Raw genomic sequence first — 23,506 nt, 5'->3', positions numbered from 1 at the left:
GAACCTTCTGTGAAACTTTTATTCGATCTTAATAAACGTTCGCCATGTTAAAAAACAGACTTTTAATCCATTTGTTTTCATGACTACACATAACAAGAAAGCATGACAAACGTGACCATCGCGACCTTTATTTACAACCTGGCGCGCCGGGCGGCGTACATTCATGCACTAAAATAAAGATAAGAAATCCTCGGCGGCGGAAAAATTTCGCATCCTTCATTTTCGGATGACTAAAGCGAGAGTAGTGCTTTTACAGGCGTCTTTATTTCTGATTTATGATGTTACTTACATTCACCCTGATTCACGTTTTGCATTTTTGATAAATTATTTCGCGACGCGACAAGTTTCGATTCAAAAGCAGGCATCACATTTCTCCTTCACTCATACCTGGGTCGACTTATCATGACTTATACCTGTTTTGCAATCAATGTTTATTTGCCACATTCAATATTTTTGCAATATTTTTACCTCAGTACCGTTTCGCAAAGTACCATTTCGTAAAGTACCGTTTCGTTTCGCAATTCGTACCGTAAGCCAAATGGAATGAAGACTTTCTTCCCCGATTCCTTTAGCTCTAAGAGCAATTTTGGCCAATGTTCAAAATACTTTGAGTCGGTTTTGCACTCACCATGACAGCAGTGCTTTGTACTAACCATTCTTAACCCTTTGAGAAAGCATACATTCCGATTTACCTAACTTTTCACATGTTTTCTTCACGTATTGACGCTCTCTCGCATACATTCGCTTATGGCCGACTGCAATGTTTGTCTGTGTCACGCGGGGGGTCTCATGAGACCAAATCTATTTTTAGAATTTGTGCGCGACGCTATTGAGACTTTGAAGACTGAGCGGAGCCGATGGATTTTACTCTGGCTGAAGTCCTCTAAATGAAAAAGCTGTTCCTAGGTGAATATCCTTACACTGTTGTAAGTCTCGGATTTTCTTTTGCCTTTTTACTTGAAAGAACTTTTCACTCGAAAGAACTTCGGGGCCAAATACTTGAATACACTTTCCGTAATTGGCCGTAAAAACCAAAGTTGCTCATGCATGATGCTGAAGAGGGTTAAACTCGGCGTTGACCCAAAACAATTCAACAACAAAATTTTCCTCTTTAAGACTTCCGTTAGGTCTAAAAGCTGATTGCTGAAGGTAAGCGCTGGGCAACGGTAGCTGTCGGATTGCAGGGGTGATCGAAAAACACGGAAGCAACCACGCCACCGGTTTACATTACTTTGATTATTAAAGTTAGCGAACACGTTCCGTGCAAATATCACGTTCGCTATATACTCAAAGACTATATCCTATGTTCTTGATAAGCGTATCAATAGAATATAATGGAATTTCCTACGGTCCTATTTCGGCGAACTAAGGCAAAATGGTTATTTCCAAGCCATTTAATTTCAATAAGTGGACACAACTATTTGAATCGCTTTTTGATCCAAAAGAATTTAGGAAACTTTTAAGCTTAAAAAAAGAAACTGTATCTCTTTGATAACGAGATACTGCGGGGGATGTCTTCAATCAGGACATATATACGTCATTTCATTGAATTGGATTTCCCTGTTCGTCATAACTCTGAAGAATTGATGACATGGGTGTAATGTATCGCGATATTTCAGCTTAATGAAAATTTCAGGTGACTCGTTTTGAGCGCGGCCGAAAAAATTGCTTTGATTGCAAGAATCCGTTTAAACTAAGAAACAGACTCCCCGTTTAAGCGCACTCTCCTCTTCCTCATTCCCAATTTGACTTTTATCAGGATTATCTTTCAGTTATTGACTGTGGAGTTTGCGGAATGAGAAAACAGAAACATGAATTTGGCGCGACTACATCACCCACCTAAAAACAGACTTTGAGATTATTCGGCAAAAACTTATTGCGTGTTCACGTGATCTTATAAAATGGGGTATAGTGCAAGCGAATGACATGTTTGTGAAAGTAGACAAAAACGGAAAATATAGACGGCAAACTGATCCTGGCGGCTAAAGCGGTAAAAAATAAACAAAGTGGATTAACCAAAAAGGGAAAAAACTAAAATCGATTGAAAAAGCTTTGCCCTATATTTCCGTTTGCGATACTTCTTTTCTTACTTAAGTAGACCAACACGCCTGTTTAAATCGCTTTTTGATCCAAAATGGTTTAGGAAACTTTTAAGACCCTTTTTTAAGGCTTGAAAAACGAACTGTATCCCAATTGTAGGGAAGTGTGTTTGCAATCAGGAAATATATACGTATATTTTTTTTAAATAGGATTTCCCTTTTCGTCATTACACTGTCATGAGCTGAGGAATTAATATCACTGTTGTAACGAATCGAGATTCTAGCTGAATTAAAATTTAAGGCGAGTCGTTTTGTTTGTGATTGGTGACCGAAAAAAGAAGTTGCTTTGATTGCAAGAATATTAATCTTTTCCATCTCAGGACTTCCCGTTTAAGCGCACTCTCCCCTTCCTCATCCCCAACTTGACTTTTTTTAGGATTGTCATAAAGGTATTCCGTGCGAGGAGTTTTGAAGTACGGGAAAAAATGAAACATGAACTTGCAATCATGTGACGCAACAACATCATCCGCCTAAAATCAGACCATGAGACTAAGCTAAGCAGTTAAGACTTGGTTTTCGACAATTCCATCGAAAACGATTGTTTCCTCAGTTACAATGTTTTAAAACCCTCAAAAATTTAAGTATTAAAGACGTGATTTACGTATTTCAGAAAAGGAAGTCCAAAATTGGTCCTCCCAGGCTCGCGAGAATACGCGCGCGTTAAACACGCCAACTACGACTTTGAAGACTAGCACTTACTAATCGGAGCAGATTATTCAGTGCTTATCCAGTGTGTAAGATAAGATAAGATAAGATAAAAGATAAAATTTCATTGTGCACGCCTAAAAAGGTTTTTCAGTGAACAATACATCAAGTGGAATGGAATGTAAAATATAAAATATGTACACTAGTTAGAGGGTCTCAATGGGGTTAACCGTTAGCCGTAAAACGGCCAAAAAATAAGCCGTTAGGCGTAAAAATTGGAAAAATTTAACCGTTAGCCGTAAATACCTCTTATTAATCGAGTTCGAGGTCCGTACTGTAAAATACGGACCGAGTTTTTTCCCTTCGACTTATGGCCCGCGCGCTTCGCGCTTGGGCCATAAGTCGACGGGAAAAAACGAGGATCCGTATTTTACAGTATGGACCGAGAAAACGAGGTTAATAAGATATTTATTATATCTCTCACTCTGGAGAAAAGAAAACATTTTAAGTCAAGAGTGCTGGAAGCGGCTTCGTTTGACTGACGTTTTCATTGGCTTTGACGTGAATTTCATTGGCTTTGTCGTAAACAATTCGGCCGTTTAATAGCTCGATTGATAAGCGTATAAACATAATTTAAATCTTTATTTCTGCAATTAGTTTTACAGTAATTTCAGTGACAGGATGAAACTAGATACAGTGCAAGTTTCCTTTGGAATAACTTCTAAAGTTCTTTGCTTGGCGACGAAAGTGCCGCGATTGACAACATGCGTTATAGCTTATCAAACTTTCGAAAACTTATGGCAGTGTTTGAAGATAATACTGAACGAGAAAACACGTATAAAGTTTGAAGGAACTACTTAAAAAAACTTAGCTCTTTAAGGCGGCGTTGAATGCTACGTTGAAAGCTTGAAATGCTGTCTGGCTCGTACTCAGCTCTATCGCGTTTGCGTACGTATTTGAAAAACTTTCCGAGGAGCTTATCGAGGACGTCAGCAGGTACGGTTTCTACATGAAATGTTCCATCAGCTCAGTCTGCTCTTGACAATAATTGTCGAACCGTTTCCATTCACGTTTCGTCTTCTTGACCGTGTTTGCATATTTCTCGGCACTGATGAAACTTTCAAGTTCTTGACTTGAATCCTGCCCGGGTTGCTCTAAGTCCGCCACATCAGGGAAGTTTTCTCCTTCCAACAGATCACAAAAATTGAGTTTAAAGTTCGGTAGACCTTCTTCGCTTCGCCTTTGTTCCTCGCTTTTTTCCTCTGACTGCGAACGTTGTAGGAAGTTTTGAAAATCTTCTTCGCGAGACATTTCAACTTGCAAAGGCGTACGGCATCAGGAGAACTCTCAGTCAAATTTCGCGGGCCGTACTGCAGAATACGGCCCGTAAAATTGACCAATCACAGCGTGCGTACTATCTCAGAGATATAATAAAATATGTTAACCGTAAAAAAAATCGGTCAGTAACAATAAAGTAACCAAACTAGTTCACCTCATCGTCCCAGAATGGTCCTGAGACCGAAAACATGTTTTTCAATAATGGAAATTATATTTTAACCTTTTAAAACAATGAATTATAGCTTTTAACTTCTGTTAACCGTTATGGAAATAAATTAACGGTTAGCCGTAAAAAAAGCCAAAATTTAAACCGTTAACCGTAAAAGCCACCACCCCATTAAGACTCTCTAGTTATATATTAATAAAAAATAAAAAGAAATAGAAAGAAATAAGAAAAAAAAAATAATTTTAAAACTCTTTGTCTAAAGAGTTCCATAGCTTTACTATTCTGTAATAAAAAGACATCTGGCCAGCAGTGGTTTTGCATAGGGGAATATTCAGTTGTTGTGAAGACAATGAAGAGCCTTGCACTCTTATGAGTCTGATTTCACTTTGTACAAGTTCCGTTCAGAGAGCCTGATTTTGGCCCAAGTAGCATGTTTTTAAAAGTTTCTAATGCCAAAAATATTACACTCAAAATTTCCTTTTCAAGACTTCCGTTATAGCTGAGGCCAAGCGCTGAGCAGACAGCGGTGGCGGGGATTGCATGAGCGCTCGAAAAACATGGAAGTGTCCACCCCGCCGGTTTACTTTACGGGGCATACGTGTACACATCGTTGAGGGCATATTATTATGTTGTTCATGATGTCAGTTCTTGGGTAGGTAAACGAGCGGGGCACAAAACAAATGTTTCGGGTCCAGCCGCGCAAACGGAAACAATTGTTGCGAATACGAAACGTTTCTTACAAAAATCAGAAACATTTTTTGTGTCTCGGGCACAAGTTATGTGTCCGCAACAAATGTTATGCGCGGGGGGCAAACAGGGAGACATTTGTATCCGCAACAATGTATCCGCAACAATGTATCCGCAACGCGTTGTGTCCTCGTTTGCCAACACCTTTAAGGCTACGTTTATAATAACATGTTCCGTGCCAAATATCTTGTTCACTCTACCCAAGGGCTTGATCCGAGCGCTGTATTCGATATATATTGGCGTTATTAGCGTTTCGATTAATTGAAAATAAAGGAATTTTCTACGGCGCTATATCGGCCAACTTAAGCAAAATGTTTGCTATTTCCGAGTCGTCATTTCATTTTCAATAAGTGGACTTTTTAATCACCAAAAGAGTTTAGGAAGCTTTTAAACTTTAAAAAAATCTGTAACACAATGGTAAGGAAATACTGCGGGGGGATGTTTGCAAGCAGGGCATACGTGTATTCTTTTGGGTTGGATTTTCCCGTTCGTCATTACGTTGTCATATCAGTAAAGCTAAGGAATTCGGCAGATCTGAATTATTTTACCACGGAACACGCGAAAAAGTGAGGTCATGTCTTCAAGTATCTATAGCCGTGTTTCTACAAGGTTTGGCCCGATATCGGATCTTCGCTGTTTTTTCTGGGACTCGTTGAAGACTTGAAGAGAAGATAAAGTCTCCTTCGATATAAGGAAAAAATGTATTTGTTTTAATAGGCCTGGTCCCTTTTTATACATTATTGATATAGCGGATTTTTCGGCTTGTAGAGAAATAAATTTGTCTAATAGATATTCTTTAAAAATCCAGGGTCATGACAGATTCGACTGCAACTCAAGACAAATGTCTTTGCCGAAGATAAGCAGTTTTTTGCTCTTCCGCTCCTTCCCCTATTCTAGCAACCTGACTCGCACAAGATTTTTAAGTGAGGTTCCAATATTAATAATCGGTGGGGGGGGGGGGGGACTCCCAAATTCACTAGCTGTGGTCGGATATATTTTTATGTCGGGTAGCACATGAATGGTTCGCTACCCTTCTAGAAAACAATAGAACAAACAACAGGAGAACCGGTTAGAAGTAGAGAACCCCGGGGGGGGGGGGTACTCCCTATAATGGCCTATACGGGAGGCTCCGCCCGAAAGGGGTACCTTTTTTAGGCTCCAGGTATATAAAAGGGGTAGGGATTTCACAAGTTTAGGTATATCAAAGGTTAGGGAAATCTGCCATAATTATATTTAAAAAGGCCTTTACATTACATATTTCAAGCAGACGCAACTTTTGGCTGTATCGTTTTAATTTATTAAGCGCTACATAAAAATGACAAGAAAACTTCCCGTTTTAGGTAAATGTGATGTCGTGTAGGTATATGAAAGGGGTGCCTTTTTGCAATAAAAGGTATACAAAAGGGGTACCTTTTCTATCAAAATGGTATATAAAAGGGTAAAGGGTTGGATCTCCGGGCGGAGCCTCCCCGTACAAAACTTTTTCGAGTACTCCCCCCCCCCCCCCCCCCCCCCCCCCCCCCCCCCCCCCGGTAGAGAACCAGTAGAATTACAAACTTACGAGAGCTGCTACACTACTAAAATTTTTACAACCTTTCCAACAACTTTTGTCTTGGGTTATTGTACATTGTCCAGTTTTTTCTCATAATTTTACTCAGTATAAAGACTCGGGCTACTACCAATTGCAAAGCAGACTGAGTAGCTGTATAGCCCGTTTTAAGTTATATTTTTTGCTCGGCTTTCCTCAGAGCTTTTCTGTGGTGCGTTTTGTCTGAGAAGTAAAACTTACGAACCGACGACCCAGAAAACTCGAAGTTGGTTGATAAAAAAATCTTTTGTATTTGCCTTGATGAAGTTTTTAAGTCTTATCAAACTGGCTTACAGAAATTAAGTATTATTTTTGACGTCTCTTCAAGTGTTTTGTAAATATGCGACTGTATAGGAAATTATATTCAATAAAATAGACAGGAAGTTCTAACTATTTAATAACCGCTCAGAGTCGGGAATCTTGTCAGCGCATGTTAAGCTAATTATTCTTTAATATCCTGAACCCGGAACAAAATAATATATTGTATGTTTTTTTTATTCAATAGACTGTGAACGAATCGCATGATATTCTTTGTTGTGAAGGGACACTCGAAAAAGCAGCGGAAAACGTGAAATGTGAAATTTTTAACTCGCATTTTTGCTTATCTTTCGAGTCGAACCAGTTCGAAATGACTTCTCCCAGGCTTGTAATTTTAATTTTTTTTTTATGACAATCGCCCTTGACTATAATTGTACGTTGTTATGGAAACTTACTGTATTCACAAGCAATAATTAGTGTTTATTCAAAACTAGATAAAAAGCCGATTATGGCCGGAAATATAATTAAAGATATTTTGGAAAAGGTAACAAATGTTCAGAGAAACACAGTGCCTTAATTTGACAATTTCTTGAATAGTTTTATTATTTCGGTGTATAAAATATACTCGGGCCGTGAAATTTGTTAAATTATTCTCATTCTTTTTCTTATTAAAAAACTGTCACAAATATCTATTATCCAACCTGCGATCAATCCAGTTTGCTTACAGAATGTTGTGAAGCTTATAAGCTAAAATAAATAATCATGTTATTACATTGTCTAGTAGTCGAATTGTTAGAGAGTTTATCGGCGGAAAGTGACAACAAATGAAAATTGTGGCGGCGACTTTGTGAAACATATACGTTTGCAGAAGAAGCAATTATTCTTTATTCTCCATCGTTGTGTCTGTGATCGAAGTCGCGCCAAATCTCCACATTATTAATTCATTCTGTTTAAATAACAAAACAGCTTTAGACTTCATAGTGATATATTTAACTTTTCTAAACTCCTCTATTCATCAGGGTCGGTCAGGGTTGGTTATATAGTACAGTTTACGCTAAAAGTTTGCCTTTTATCCCCCCCCCCCCCCCCCCCCCCCCCCCCCCCACACACACACACACACACACACACACACACTCCCCGTGGCCGACCCTGATTCCTAGTTTGTATTGACATCGAAAAATAGGTATGTAGTACGCGTTAGACTAAAAGCCGGTTCACTTTCAAAGGCTTTGTCGTTACAATTTTCCTTTCCATTTAGCCTGCCCACAATTTTGTTGTTTTGACGGCCGGCACTTCCAGTCGCCGTTCGTCGGGTTGAGTTTTATTTCTCTTTGTTTGTTTTGTTTTTATTTTTGTTTTTTAATTAATTGTCACCATCTCACTGAACTTAAACTTGAAAAAGCTTTGCATGTCGATAAAGGAAAGGTAATTTTACCGACCTTTATGATTATTTGCCGTCTCTTTTTCCAGTTGGTTCCAAATTAGCTTGCAACAGGCAGAGGGAATTCTCAATGTTAGACCACTTGGCGAGTGGATAAAAACAGATGTGGAAGGAGCATTAATATATTTATGCTTATTTATCTGATCTACTAGATCGCAATTTTAAAAATAGCCCTTTCGCTATCAGTTTAGAGAGACGAGAGACGAGCCTGCCTAAAACAAAAAATAACGTATATTTCTGTATTTCTCTAATGTCGACTATAATTGGCTCCTTATTGTAGAGGTTCTTTTTTTCCTTTGTTCGTAAAGAGCAGGAAACAGTGGTATCTGATATTCAAATTATTATCGGCAAAGGGTCCAACTGAGTCGGTAACAAAGCGCACGAAATCGGGTGGGATTTTAAAATGGCTTCAATTTATTTAATGGAATTGCAAAACGTCTTTCTACGGCTGTTAAGCTCGTTTCAAAGTGATATATAACATTTTAAAAAGGCCTTTTTTCTAAAATGTCAAAAAAATACCTACAACAATGTATCATCCTGAAAATTGTTTTGCAAACCCAGTTGAATGTCCCTAAAAGGCTTATGGACTACATGAAATATACATATACTAGATCGATATTTTTGACCATTTCTCGGTTTCTTGGGTCTTTTAATAGGCTTGTTTACGAATTTGCACTGGGATCTTTAACTTAAACAGAAGTAATTTGCATATCTACATCGTACAATAGTTCGTTAACGAAAGCTTTATAAGGCTTTTATCTTACTATACATCTCAATTATGGAAACTTTGTAAAATCACAGAAGGGGTTTTTACGGCTTAGAAAAGATTACTGAATGCAAGTAAAACCAGTATACAAAAATACTACACCGCAATTTGTGAAATACACCTGTCGGTTGTTAATGAGATATTAAACCCCTCTTTTTGAATACTAGTAGTAAAATCTTAGAAACCACAAATTGAGCTTTTAATACAGGGAATTCACAGTTGAACTGTCTCCATTATCACTAGCCGCTATCAATCTACATCTGCATGTAACAAACCTCTTAATATACAACCTGAAATGAGTGCTGTAAAAACTGTAAATAAATGGGTTGGCTGCCGCAGAAGCAATAGTTAATAGCTGGCTAAGTTTCCAGATAATTAGCCCCTCGTACCAACTAAAATAGCGAAGTGTTCGCATGAAAATAAACGGAGCCCAAAGCGCGAAAAATACGATTGTTACAACACCAAGCATTCTACTGGCTTTCCTTTGGCGCGCGCGTATCGATACCGCGATTTGTTGTGTCGGCGCCACCTGAGAGTTGAAAACGCTTTTGATTTTTAACTGCGTCCAAATCATAATCATTAGAGGAAGAATGAATAGTATTACTGCGGTTACGCTGTAGTAAATTCGCCTTCCGATGTGAGACCAGGCGTCATTGTTGCATCGGATGATGCTTAATCTTTCTTCAGTCAAGTTATACGCGTAGAGGAGAGGTGAACAGAGCAATACCGCCAAAACCCACACGGTCACAGAACGCGATCTTCTCTCTCTGATCCTTTGAATGCGCGATTTCATTTGCAAATCGGACATAGACTTGAGTCTTTCGCGGCTTATCGCTATGAGAGTTAGAATACCCGCGGTGTAGCATAACTCGACGAGAAATCCTTGAACCTTACACAACATGGCACCCATAGTCCACTCGTCGAGAATCGCGTACACGGCATCAAAGATAGTCAACTGCGTAAACAAGAGGTCCGCAATGGCAAGATTCGCAATGTAGAGGTTAAAAAATCCCGTACGTGTTGGCCGGAAAGCGACGTTTCGTCCATTTTTGGCGCAAATGCAAAGCACCACCATATTTCCCACACTCGAGGTTGAGTACACAACGATGTAAAAACACATGATGAATATTCCCATGAACGAATTGAGACTTATACCGTTCGGGTCTTCGTTTTCAGTGGTAGGATTCGGTTCCACGGTGGTATTTGTATTTATCTGCATCGTTAACTGTCGTAGACAAATTTCGTATTTCACTACGCGTTGCCTGCAAGCTGGGCGGCGCGAAAATATGACAGAAGCCTTCGAGAGTCAGAATCAATTCCGGAATCAAGTTTCACTGTCGCGTATTGCTGTCCGCGGCAGAATACCATTCAAGTGCTATTTAAAATTTGGACAAACGAAAATGTTCTGTCTTATAAAGAAAACAAACGACAGGCAGATGAGCCTTCTGTTTTCCAAATGACAGCTGCCAGTCAAATTTTAGGTGAAAGCTGTTAGAAATGGCATTGGTAACAAATTTCGAAATCCTTTTGATGTCTAAGTCGAGTGCAAAATTTTAACATTTGTTAGCGCACTAAACAAAGATTGACAAAGGGTGCTATTTTTCCGGTAAATATAAAACTAATGTAGAAAAACGGCACGCAAAGAAGGTTTAAAAAGAACACGGAAATTCAATTTCTCAGTGGGGATCTCGTTTTTATCTTTGCCGTTTTTGTTTCGCACGTGCGTTATCATTAATGTTGTATACATACACATAAAAGAAAAGGGTTATAATAAACGAATGACAAACCGTCGGCCAAATGCGTCAAAGTAATGTACTGTCTATTAAAGCAAAGAAAAAAACAGGTGAATCTCTTTTATAATAGTTCTTTATCACGCCGTTTACGGAGGCAAACGATACAATGAAAGCTTTACACCTTTCAATAACTTGCTTAACCAGACAAAAAATGGTGTTTTGTTCTCTTTGTTTTCGCTTTTGTTAGTTTGTGGTAGATAAGAGTACAAATAATCTAAGTTTTCACATTCTGTTTTTTGTTTGGTTCTTTAATAAAATGGATTCTGCACATGGTTTTGTGTGAAGTTTCTCACGATGAGTGAAGGCGAATTGCCAATATTTCAGTTGTGTTCTGTAAACAAAACTAATAAATATATTCGGTTGTAAAATAAGTGATTTACCTAGCTTTAATATGCTTACCAGAATAAAGTGACCTCGGTGTTCGTAAAAACGGAAAAAAATCTATTTTTCCCATAATTATACCGTCCCGGTTATAAATCAGGTCTTCATCAGTGTAGCTTTGCAAAATAAGTGCCAATTTGCCGGCAACAAAATACATGTAAAAGAGCAAACACCATTTGTTATGTTTGTATAGGAGTTCTAAAACTCCAAGCAAAATATAGTTCTGTGAGCTGATTGGTTTGTACCTAACTACACGTACCGCTTACGTCACTAAGGCATGGCAACTACATGCTATGTATTAATATAGTTGTTACGGCTTTGTTTTGTTTTTGTTTGTTTTATCCTTCCCTGACAACTCCATAACAATCTCAAAAAGTTTGGTATAATAGCCTACGTACCTTTGGTTAGAGACATCGAAAAGGGATTTGAAAAAAAGCAACCTCGTTCCCAGGGCCTCTCTCCTTTTCCTCCCTTGTCATCGAGGACAAGGGAGGAAAAGGACTCCTTTTCCTTTGAGAGAGGCCCTGGGAACGAGGTTGAAGAAAAAAAGCGAACAACGACGTAGCCCTTTACAGTCTTTGCAAAGCAATTCAACTTAGCAGAAACAAAACTACAACAAATTCTAGTAGAAAATATAAGCTGCTTAAAATTAAATAAAAAATTCAAGTAAGCCCTGCTATTAATCGTTGGACATTCTTGTCATCATCCCGTGCGCCTAGCCAAGGTCATCCCACACGTATATTTTGTCTAAGCGCTCTCAGTTCAGGTTACTCGTTTTGTCTCGGTGCTTTACCTTTTAACAATGGCTCAGAGGTAGACATGTTTATTACTCTTGCTGATTTTGGTTGAGACCTCCACGAAAGTTTAAGCATATGGTTGATTTAAAAAAAAAATGTTTCTCGTCGTGTTTATAATTCTTCTTCCTATATTTGTCTTAGCCCTGACGGTATGTTTCGGTTTGTGTTTAACTGCATCATGGAGTTTTTCTCAGTTTCCACGGTCCAAGAACCCAAACATACCCCGACAATTTATATATTCAGCAAGGTTTACTTTGCTTTTTAAGTCAGTTGTAGCAAAATGCAAAAAGTAAGAGTCGGTGATCATATGCATATACCGAAACAAAAGTCGGCCTGAAAGACAAAGAAGGACTTTCGGCACGTTCCCGTGTAGCAAGCGCGGTCATCCCTACAACACTGTCTCCTGTCATTAGAAGGATAGAAACAATTTTTTTTTTTAGTTTTCTAGAAAGCGCAAATAATAGCGTGAGTTGCAAGGCGAGGATAAGACGGTAGTGGGGAGAAAATGCGCGTCTCCTTACACGCTGGTCCCTAAACCTCGCACCCTTTGCTCCCTCCAGCGTTCATCAATGAGTTTCAAAGTGCGCATCAAGCGGAAAGTTACAATTGCAGCCTGTACCCACCCACCACTTTGCGTTCAACATTGCGCAAAGTAGAATCCTGATTTCTTATTCTTCAGAACTGTGCATTTGCTGTGCTCGAGACCTTACAATGTCGTTATCAATTTTGAGCATCTTTGTTTATCTAAATTATTTTTTTCACCATGCTCTCTAATAACGTATTGCGTATATATCGAGAACGTGAATCGACCGTAAGCTTTGCATTGAACATATATAGTTTAATGTGTAAGCCACGGGTTTAAATTAACGCTGCAATATATATAATGACTGAGTTTGCGAAAAGAGATGTGAGATGTGGGGTATGGATGAGTTTTTACAGGCCTTACTTAGCTGGCCTGGCACAAACCCCATTCTCGTCCCCAGAGGCCGCGATCCTTCATTCTCGTCCCCAGAGGCCGCGATCCTTCTTGTCAGCACTGGTGCTGGCCAGAAGGATCGCGGCCTCTGGGAAGCGGAATGGCCCAAACCCCAGTCAGAGAGGAACACGTGACGAGCCCAAAGAGCGTAGAAAGATACAAACCCCCAACCTGGAGGAATGGGTAGATCTACTCTTTGACATGTCCGATGAGATAGGTGGCCTTTTTTAGGGCTACAACACAACGAGGTCTCTTCTTCACAAATAAGCCCAACTGGAAAATGTCCATGTCACCATCAGAACTTAAAGGTTTACTGAACAGGTCAGTATAAAATGTAACCCCTACCTATAATTTCACTTAAAAGGTTCAGTATTACCTCACATTATGGAATGGATGGCTGTGTGACCCGCCAGTTTGTCTCGCCCTTTTTGTCATTGCCCTGATTATTCAGTGACATTAAATTCTCAACCTCGGATATTGCATTTCTAGCTTTCTGATTGGTTCACTGAATCCCGTTTACCAGCTCGTATACCTATGTTTGACCTTTTATGGGAAATGAGTGCGGCAAGTGCCGCTCAGCGTAAATTTTTTCTGCGGGAAGCGACACTTCCATCAGAAAAAATGGTTGAAAACAGCAAATTTGGCGAGCTTTGTGAACAAGAAAAAATCAGCGGTGCCTACAAAAACCACAGAAATGCCATAGTAAAATTTAACTACGCAAAACAAAAGGATTGATGAGAAAAGTTTAATTAATAATACTTGTAAACGAACAACAAGAGCGAGTGAATAAAGTAGAAAAGCAGCAAATAATTTACGAAAGAACGGCAAACTGACACAGTTTCATTCAGTGTTCGTCATAAAATTAGGCTCAGCACTTCTGTAAAGTTTATTACCTTTCAATCTTGGTCTTGTCCGGCTTTTAAACTTCAATAAATCTGTTCCGCTTTGAGTTCAATTTCGCTTCAAATAATATAGCAGTCTTGAAGCTTTGACTAAATCACGATATTGACAGTCATATTGGTATCATGCAATCAGCCACTTGAATACACTTAAACTCTTTCCACGCCATATTGTAGCCCCGATGAGTTTTTTTTCTACATAACGTTAGCCTCGATAAACATTCTCGTGGAAAATTGGTCCATTAAATTAGCGTGACAAAGTTCAGTCACTAAGTCAAGTGGCGCCTGCATGCTGCCCACACCGATAGGTGTAATTTGCTTGCCACTTTGTCTTGATCTCTCAATCTACACCCTTACCGATTCAGCCTCTAGAACATTCGCAGAAAATCCACGACAATTGCCCATTATCTATTATTTAACCTGCGTATTTTCAAACCAATAAATATTGTTTTCACTGATGTCAGTCAGGCTTTTACACAATTAAATCTTCCCACGCCTGTCTACTTTTACATGCTTTTATTTGTTAATATACTTTGTTTATACTCTACACAAGCACATTCTCGGTAAAAAACGTGGTTCGTTAAATATCCAAATACTGAGTTACTCTGCATACCAGTAATACTGCATCCGGGTGTTTTTCAGACGCTCCGTTTCTGAAGGACGATCCCTTGAAGGGTGGCCCGGGGGGGGGGGGGGTACTCCATATAATGGTCTATACGGGGAGGCTCCGCCCGAAAGGGGAACCTTTTTCAGGCTTCAGGTATATAAAAGGGTAGGGATTTCACAAGTTTTGGTATATGAAAGGGTATGAAAATCCGTCATTTAGGTTTTTAAAAAGGCCTTTAATAAAATATTTCGAACAGACGCACTTTATGGCTGTATTAGTTTAATTTATTAAGCGCTGCATGAAAATGACAAGAAAACGTCCTGTTCTAAGTCTATGCCATGTTTTTTTAGGTATATGAAAGGGGTACCTTTTTCAGTAAAAGCTATACGAAAGGGGTACAATTTCTGTCAAAATGGTATATAATCTAAGGATAAGGGGGAAAAGCTTGGGGCGGAGCCTCCCCGTATAAAACGTTTTTTGAGTGCCCCCCCCCCCCCCCGGGAAGGGTGGGCAGAAGCCCATGGGGTGGGGCGTTTAACAAACTCTTGTACAAGGGAAAGTGAAAGAGAGAGGACTAGGTCCGTACCTTCATGGACTTCTAAATGATACATGCAGCTCCGCCCTTTGAGTGCTCCCACTGTCCAGAAGTGATTTTACTTTTCACTTCCTGCCGTGCGTTCACATGGATTACTCACGCTACAATGTTTATGAGCTTTAAATATTTTAGTCGTCAATATATTGCATCCTCAAAATAAGAAATTCTCGGTAACCAATATTCGGGTGACGAAAGTATTTAATTGTCCACTATGTGATACCTGGCAGACCTAGTTAAGCCATTGTGGAGAACCAAACGAGCGATGGACTTTCAGTAAAGCTTATATTCAAATGGATATTAAAAGAGAGGATTATGCTAGTTTCATCATGGCCTTAGCTTTGTGAAGGGAGAGAGCTGTTGCGTGACGATCTCAAACAAAGAGACTAAACGAGACAAAACAGGGCGCGCGACTTTTAGGGGCCGGCGTCGTGGGAGGACTTTATATGTCCCTCGCTTGTGCCCTCTCCATATCGTGCCTTTCTTTGCGATAGGCTATTGTGGCCAGCCATGGAATTGCCTACTATCGAAGTGGAGGGGCGCCTACAAGCTATTTATGATAACGGTACTTTACTTTTTACTTTAGGCGTGGGTTGTTCTGGACTTTGACCGGTTTTAACAGTCAAAGAACAGGACGGAACGTGTGGCTTTATAAAACCCATATGCATTATGACTAAGCCTTATCAACATTGTATGTATTTTTTAACATTTTAAAATACATCACATGTTGATTTCATAAAGCCACACTTGGTCCACACTTTTGTCCACACTTTGTCACCGAGTCTAAATAACCTCCCTGCGAAAAAAAAAAACAATAAAAAAATAATTAAATAGCCCAACACCACTTTACGGAAATAGTGGCCGGAAAAGCATTTTATGTGGCTCATAGAAAAACATGACAAATTGCTTCGTCATGTCTCCGAGGTTGCACAAATTTTTACTCGAAGTTATTTACTCGATGTGATACTACTGGTATTACAAACTTAATTTTCCTCTATTATAGCGCTAATATTAAAGCGTTACGTTGCAATATACCCTGAAATATAATATCTTTCTGGGGGCATGTACAAAGTTACCTTGAAATCAAAAAATAATCTGCCCAGTAAAGTAGAAAAAACAGAGAGAAAATTATAAACCAAAATGAAATAACTGGATTAAGGTGGGCGAAAATAAATTCAAGCAGATTAAAACAACGAGTGTAGGTAGAATTTTTCTAGGATACTCCATTCCTGACTTGACACCTAAGTTAAGTGTATGGCATCCACCATATTGAACATTCAGTACCGTCTCAAGGACTCTCAAAGTAAATGAACGTCTGATAACATGAACATAATTAATTGTCAAGAAAAACTTCTGCTCCTCGATCTGACGCCTTTGTAAAGGATCGTTCATCGTTCTCAGTAATCTCGTATTAGCCTGTTTTAACATACCTCCTACGCAGAACAACCTAGAACAGAACTTGCCTCGTTAGAAAAAAGATTGCGTGACCAACTAAAGTACCCAAAATGGAGCCGCTTTTTAATGGGAAGCGAGGCTCTCAAAACAGGAAAATGGTGTATCCTTCCTTGCTTTATGATTTTTTTTCTCATTTGGCCGTTAATACAGTTCTACAGTACTTCCTTTCTACTAAAACAGGCTAAAACCCCAGCGACCAAAGTGCGTGACATTTGTTTATATGGGTATTACGTCATACAGGAAACTCATCAAAACAAATTGGATGGGGGCATCCGTCATCCGACAAACTTCAGAAATATACACGTAGTTTGCAACTATCTATACCTTCTGTTTTCATCGCGTGTTTTAGCTTGCAAATAAACCATATTATGTTTGTGTCTGCTTGTGCACCCACCATGAAAATGTATCGGCCTTGTGTGGTTTGAGTCACGGAATAAAGGATGGCTGAAATATAAACCCACAGTTGTTTTCACGGACTATCAGAGAAATCACAACTCGCGCGCGTTTCCGGTCACACATGACATGGCAGCGCCATTCAGGGTGGACGTGCCGCGTCGTTATCGCAACGCGTGTTTGCGCGCCCTCTAATGTCAGTGTTATGGTTAAATGACCGTGGCGGATTTTTGCGCAATTAATTAGGAGAGTAGTGATCTGTAAAGGACACAAGAACGAACTGTTTGCATTTTGAAAAAGAGCTCGCGCGCTTGATAACTCCTGGCCTTGAAACTAACTTCTCAGGACTTCTCAGGAACTTCGTCCAATCCACTTAAACTTGAAATCTGATAGTGGCTTGCAATTTAAAAGACGTAACAGCGAGGTGCGTTCGATCGAGTAGAACCAACCAAAATGCAGCCGCCAACTAATAACAGCTCCGAGATGAACAGCACTTTAAAACCCTCTGAAATTGACGAAGAGTTTCCCTTGGCACTAATCATAGGCTATGTGGCTTTGTACGTCGTTTTCTTCACGGTTGCGTTCTTCGGCAATATCATGGCACTTTTAACATGCTACAAGAAATACCGCTCTTCGCAATCGATTCTTCTCTGCTACATAGCGAGCCTCGCGACAGCTGATCTGCTGTTTGCCATTCTCTCGACTTTCGACATTGCCTACTTCTTTTTGGGCGACTGGCCAGGAGGCAACCCAATGTGCAAAATCCAAGGCAGCCTGATCGAGATATCTTACTCCGCTTCAGTGTTGACCTTAGCAGCGATCAGTTACGAAAGATCTCGTTCTGTCACATCAACCACTCTAGCCAGAAATCGGGGAGTCGAGCATCGCACTATTGTCATAAAAATACTATGGATTGTATCAGTGGTGTTGTGCGCGCCATTATTCTACGGATACGCGACTAAGGAAGAGAATGGGAAGCAACTTTGCTTGAATACGAACTGGGGCGACAGCGGGAGGCAAACGTACTATATTCTTCAAGCCGTTCTCATATTTTTGTGCCCTTTAATTTTCATGGTGTGGGCGCACACGAAAATCTTGCGCGTACTGCAAGCGCACATAAATAACAGTCAAGGAGTAGGCTCTGTTCAGTCAAAACAACACAAAGTAACAAAGATGTTGGCTGTAGTGACGCTGTTTTTTTTCTGCTGTTGGTCCCCGTTTATTATGGTGCGCGCTTTGCGGTATTTTTACGTCTATGAAGGCGATGAACTGTGGAAGCTCACGCAACTAATTATCTTTGGAAACTCCGCAGCCAATCCGATCTTATACTGCTTTTACAGCGGACAGTTCAGACGATCATTCAAAGAGATCATCAAATGCAAATTTCAAATACAAGGGAGACGTAAGAGTCGCGCCGGAAGTCATTCAACCTTTGCGTTGCACGATGTCCGTCATAACAGCATCAAAAGGACCGCTGCATTAGAACTGGCGAATGATTCGGCGATGAATAGCTCGTCGATGGCATTTCAGTAGGATTGGAGGAATAAAAAACTTTAGAAACTATTTCTTTTCAAGAACAGTTTGTCGAGCTTCTTTAACTATTAACAACTTGTAAACATTACCGAAAACAAGTAGACTGTGACCGCAATCACCATATGGTCTGAATATTTAATTAGTAAAAACACTTTTTTTTTTCAAAAGCTAACATGAGTCGCAAAGGGCGCAACCTTGAATACTGAAATTACCGCATTGTTCGTTTTATTACTAGTTTTATCACAGCTCACTTAGATCCTAAATCAGAATTTAATTGCTATCTTCGTGAAAATCCATACCATTCTCATTAATCACTAACAACCGGATGTGACAATTAGAAAACAATTTCCGAGACACGTTTTATAGCCTATTATGAAGAAAAACAATATTAGCTTGTTCTCTTCCTTTTATTTTTAAAGTATTTTAAAATGCTTAAGACGTTTAGCAGAGTTTTAGCGCTTTTAGGGACGGACCATTATTTTTTTTGGAGGGGGGGGGGGTGAAAAAAATTGTTTGCAGGGCCTAGAAAGACAAAATAAATTGTTTGCAAACACGATATTTATAACAAAAAATAGTTAGAATTTTGAAAAAAACGTTTGCATAGGTGTATAAACTAAAAAAAAAGTTTGCAGAGGAAAATTTTTCATCCCCCCCCCCCCCCTCCAAGAAAATAATGGTCCGTCCCTTAGCGCGAAAGTCCGAGAATTTAGACAACAAAAATAAGTCTAAAGAAGCCAAAGACGAAAATTAGTTCATGTTGAATGCAAATTAGCATTTTAGAAATGATCTTTCCACAGTTTCCGTTGTAAATAAATAAGGGCAAATTTCGACTAGTTGACTAGTCGAAATATCGGCCAAATAAATTGTCCAACACAAGTGTCGTCGTACTAGCCGTGCATTTAAAATTACTGTTTTATACACCTCGAGTGAGTTCTAGTACATGCATCTCCAAGTTACGTGAGATCCGACAACAATTGTGCCATAGTCTTCCTAACGTTGTGTGGCTCTCTGCATTTAATCGTCCCACTAATAATTAGGGTTATAAATGAAAAGTTGTTCTTAAATTTACACATGTCCGGTCATATTTTTCGCGGTAAATAATTACCGTAATTTAATATTCTTTCTTTTTTTTTTGGGGGGGGGGGGGTAATAAATTTTGACAATCATTTCGGTGAAAAAGAAAACCAAAAAAAAATAGAAATAGTTAGTGTTGTCTTGAAAATAAATAAACAGTCTTTCTGGAAGAGTTTTAGTTTCAGTAAATAGGTTGCCAAGCGAAAACCGGTTATTTTGACCGAAATCTTCTGATGCCCAGGCCGTCGCTTTTTTGTCTGTTAAATTTTCCCTCACCCCTCCGTAGTCGGTACTGTCTTTTTCTCATCGTTTCTGACCGTGCCAGTTGTGGAGGGAACTAGGGAGAGTGTACGGAGAAGTTACTCGATTTTAGTGAAAGGTTAGACTTTCTAAAAGTCGTTCGCTTTTTCATTTCCGGTTTGGTGGTAGTAGACCCCGGAGCTCTCGCGCTTCGCGCTGCGCGCTCGCCTTCGCGCTTCGCGCTCTGTGAGCTCGACTTGTAAGCAAGTCTAGTGAAAGGTATAAAATGGGTTGTCTCTAACTCCTCTTCCTCTTTTCGACTACGTTGATGCTGCTTTCGTGCAGGGAATCATGCTTACAGAGTAATTCAAAGCTTATTTGATAAATATCACAAAAGCAACAATGGAGCACGAAGGTTCTTGACAAGGTAGTATAAAGCTAAGCTTTAATTCTTCATTGACCTTTTTTACGTTAGCTTTTAAACTAATAAACCCTTAACCTAAAACGTCTTATGAAAAATCCCTAGCTTGCCATGTCGTCAGGAAGTCTTATTTTACGGGTTTCAACCTGACACAAATGACATTTGAATGTGTTGGAATACTTTGTATGCTCAAGCAGCGATAGCAGCCCTCCCCCCCTGCTAAGTCCCCCTCATATCCGCCGTCAGGGGGGGGTCATCGAATGAGTACGTACTCATTTTCCACAGAAGTTACATAGCAAAAGTGTGCATTTATACATTTTTAAACATGTTTTTGTTAACAAGTTTTCTCTCATGTTATTCAGGTGGAGTAGGGACTGCTAATATTTTGCTAGAGTATGTTACAATCTACAGGGTGAAAAGTTAAATTTCTGTAAACATTTCATGTGCATGCCAGAATGCACACAGCAGGCCACTTGAAGTACTTAAAAAGAGCTCAGAGCAATGGCTCCAGGGTTCAACATCTGACCTAATTTAATTTTTTTTAGTCAAGTTTCAAAGGAACCCCGATTTTAAGGGAAGAAAAATTGGGTTGAGAGTCGGAAGTTAATGCACCCATACCTATCAATGGTTTGCCCCAGGATGAGGGGGAACAACCCACGGAATTTGACATAGCATAGCTCTACCTGTAAAATATAGACGGCAAACTGAGGAAGGTTTGTTTTGCAAACCGAAATATAGGGGCAAAGGTTGTTTCAATATATTCTAATTTTCTTTCTTTTTATCCACTCTGTTTATTTTTGACCGCTTTAGCCGTCAGGATCAGTTTGCCGTCTATATTTTACATTCTAACTAAGTTACCGATCCAGGTCTTCAATAGATCCGGCACCACTCATTGGTTTGTCGCTGTGATATTGCAGTTTTTTATTATATTTAGCTCTACCTGGGTAGGAATTTTGACATCCACAACAGTCCCCTCGGTTAAAAATTTTACTCAGTCCCCTTCTGGGAAAGTAGAGAGGGCGTGGCCGAGGGTGGTAATTTGACTCTCAATAGAGACCCAAGGGTGTGGAAATTGACATTTGAAAACCTGAAAATGTCAAATTCCCCTGGGATTGCCTGCATCCCAGGGGGCAAAAAATTGAAAGGTGCATAAAATTGCAATGTTCAACTGAAAACAATTCAACTTTTGGTTCGAGTTATTGAGAAATTAGGATTCCACTGCATGTCATTAGGCAGATAGAAAATTAGATGATCATAATATAACTCATGTAAAAATTTACATAAATTATCATTAACACTTTCAAAAAATTGTATTGATTTTATTTCAGTACCACTAGGGAATTATATGGAAGCACTAGGGGAAATCAGAATGTAAGTGTTGCTTAATGAATTAGTTCAAGTTCAATTCCTAAGGCATTTCTGGATTGTGTTATTCCAGAAAATATCAATACCCCTCCCTCCGTAGGCTTTTTGGTTTGAATCCCCCCAACCATCCGGAAATTCCAGTTGAGCCCCATACTTTCCTTTCAAGATTTCCTTTTCTGAGTCATTGCATTGCAAATAGCTAAATTTATGTTTTATTATCATGACCAATTGTTGCCTCTGATGTTTCTCAGTTTGTTTCCTACAAATAGTCAAGTACACAGTTTTGACACAAGGAAAGCCTAGTTTACAATACTTTACCAGGGTCCTAAAATTTGGAACTCTCGCAATGTCGATCACCCTTTTAGTTCAATGTCTGTTTTTGTGACCCTTAAAAATACTAAAGTTTTAAAACGTTGCTCCCTTTTTGCATACAAGAATAAAAGGATGCCCCTTTTGGCCCTGTTGGGTTGAGACTCCCCCCATATTATAGTCCACTACGTGAAGCTCCACCCCTGAAGAAATACTGAAAACAACTCACCTGTTCCTGACAGTTGAAAGGCACTTAATTCAGCCTGATTACAGACATTCAGTTAAGCCTTTCAAGAAATATTGTTAGTTTATTTCAAAAGGATAAATAAATATCAACAACATAGTTTCTCCATACAAGGAAACTACACTTTTGTATGTTTATCCCCCCCCCCCCCCCCAACCCCCCCCATTGAAGGCATTCTTGTCCGTTTTAAAACACTTCGCCAGCTAGAAATTCTTTTATTTTACTTTTTAACAGGACCCACCACCTTTTGTCCTTGGGATGCGAGTTCGCCTCAAAGACGTTTGAAGTTCCTGGCTGGAAAATTTATATTTAACTTTAACTTGAAGTCAACATTCCATTTGTCATTAAATATATATTTTAATTTGACATTGAGTTGAATAAACTGAAAGAAATTAAAATTCTTTGTGTTACTTCCCCAAACTCCAAGCGCACTACCACAAGTGACAAATGACCAACTGCAAAAGAACTACTAATAAAACACAACACAAATACACTACACGGACACTTCTAAAACTGATTGACTTACTAATTCGCTAAATATTAAAACAATAGAAATTTGAGTTAAAAAACTGGCCATTTTGCTCATTAACAAATTACTAACGTTTGAATACTCAGAGGGGAATTCCTCTGCTTGTAAAAGACTGTCACTTCGATACTTGCACACAATAGACATGGAATCACACCCGCTCAAAAGCGCACACAATTGTCCAAGAAAGTCCTCTTTTGATGGAGATATAAATGCCTGAATATTGAAGCAAAAGGAATTTGTTAATGAGTTAAAAACTGGCCATTTGCAAGGTGGACCATTTTGCTTATTAACGAATTTCTGTTGTTTGAAAATTCAGAGGGGAATTCCTCTGCTTGCAAAAGACTTGTCACTTCGACACTTGCACGCAATAGACATGGTGTCACACCATTTCAAACGCGCGCACAACTCCGAGAAATCCCCCTTTTGACGAAGATATTTACGCCTGATTGTGAAACAATAGGAATTTGTTAATGAGTTAGAAACTAACTTTCAAACACGCACACAACTATCTAGAAAATCCCCCTTTTCACGGAGAAATTTACGCAGGAATACGATAGGAATTTGTTAATGAGTTGGATACTGCTCAAACTTGCCATTTTCAAGGTGGACCATTCTGCTCATTAACGATTTCTTTTGTTTTGATAGTCAGAGGGGAATTTCTCTGTGCTCAAACTGGCCATTTCAAAGGTAGGCCATTTTGCTAATCAAAGAATTTCTATTGTTTGAATATTCAGAGGGGAATTTCTCTGCGTGTTAAAGACTTGTGACTTCAACACTTAAATACAATAGACATGGATTCGCATACTTTCAAACACGCACGCAACTGCCTGGAAAATCCCCCATTTGACAG

The 23,506-nt window shown here is 39.3% G+C and overlaps 2 protein-coding genes and 1 long non-coding RNA gene across 3 annotated transcripts; 2 read left to right on the top strand and 1 right to left on the bottom strand.

The window, feature by feature from the left end:
* Positions 1 to 8,679: 8,679 nt before the first annotated feature.
* LOC144645617 (galanin receptor type 2-like) lies at positions 8,680 to 10,463 on the bottom strand. The gene has a single exon (XM_078505182.1). The coding sequence runs from the start codon at positions 10,265 to 10,267 to the stop codon at positions 9,248 to 9,250; it is 1,020 nt and encodes a 339-aa protein (XP_078361308.1). The 5' UTR covers positions 10,268 to 10,463; the 3' UTR covers positions 8,680 to 9,247.
* A 6,633-nt stretch (positions 10,464 to 17,096) lies between these two features.
* Positions 17,097 to 18,986, top strand: LOC144646325 (type-2 angiotensin II receptor-like). The gene has a single exon (XM_078505876.1). The coding sequence runs from the start codon at positions 17,395 to 17,397 to the stop codon at positions 18,472 to 18,474; it is 1,080 nt and encodes a 359-aa protein (XP_078362002.1). The 5' UTR covers positions 17,097 to 17,394; the 3' UTR covers positions 18,475 to 18,986.
* Positions 18,987 to 19,591: 605 nt separating this feature from the next.
* LOC144645616 (uncharacterized) lies at positions 19,592 to 21,689 on the top strand. Its single transcript, XR_013569309.1, has 3 exons — positions 19,592 to 19,927; positions 20,068 to 20,215; positions 21,538 to 21,689. It is a non-coding gene; the product is annotated as an uncharacterized LOC144645616 (long non-coding RNA).
* Positions 21,690 to 23,506: the final 1,817 nt, after the last annotated feature.

Source organism: Oculina patagonica, chromosome 3 (assembly GCF_052425735.1).
Source record: "Oculina patagonica isolate OP01 chromosome 3, crgOcupat, whole genome shotgun sequence".
NCBI lineage: Eukaryota > Metazoa > Cnidaria > Anthozoa > Scleractinia > Oculinidae > Oculina > Oculina patagonica.
Note: the sequence above shows the minus strand (reverse complement) of the source record. Positions and strands in the feature narration are given on the sequence as shown.

Coding starts and splice junctions, on each gene's coding strand:
- LOC144645617 (XM_078505182.1), bottom strand. CDS start 10,267: ATGCAGATAAATACAAATACCACCGTGGAACCGAATCCTACCACTGAA.
- LOC144646325 (XM_078505876.1), top strand. CDS start 17,395: ATGCAGCCGCCAACTAATAACAGCTCCGAGATGAACAGCACTTTAAAA.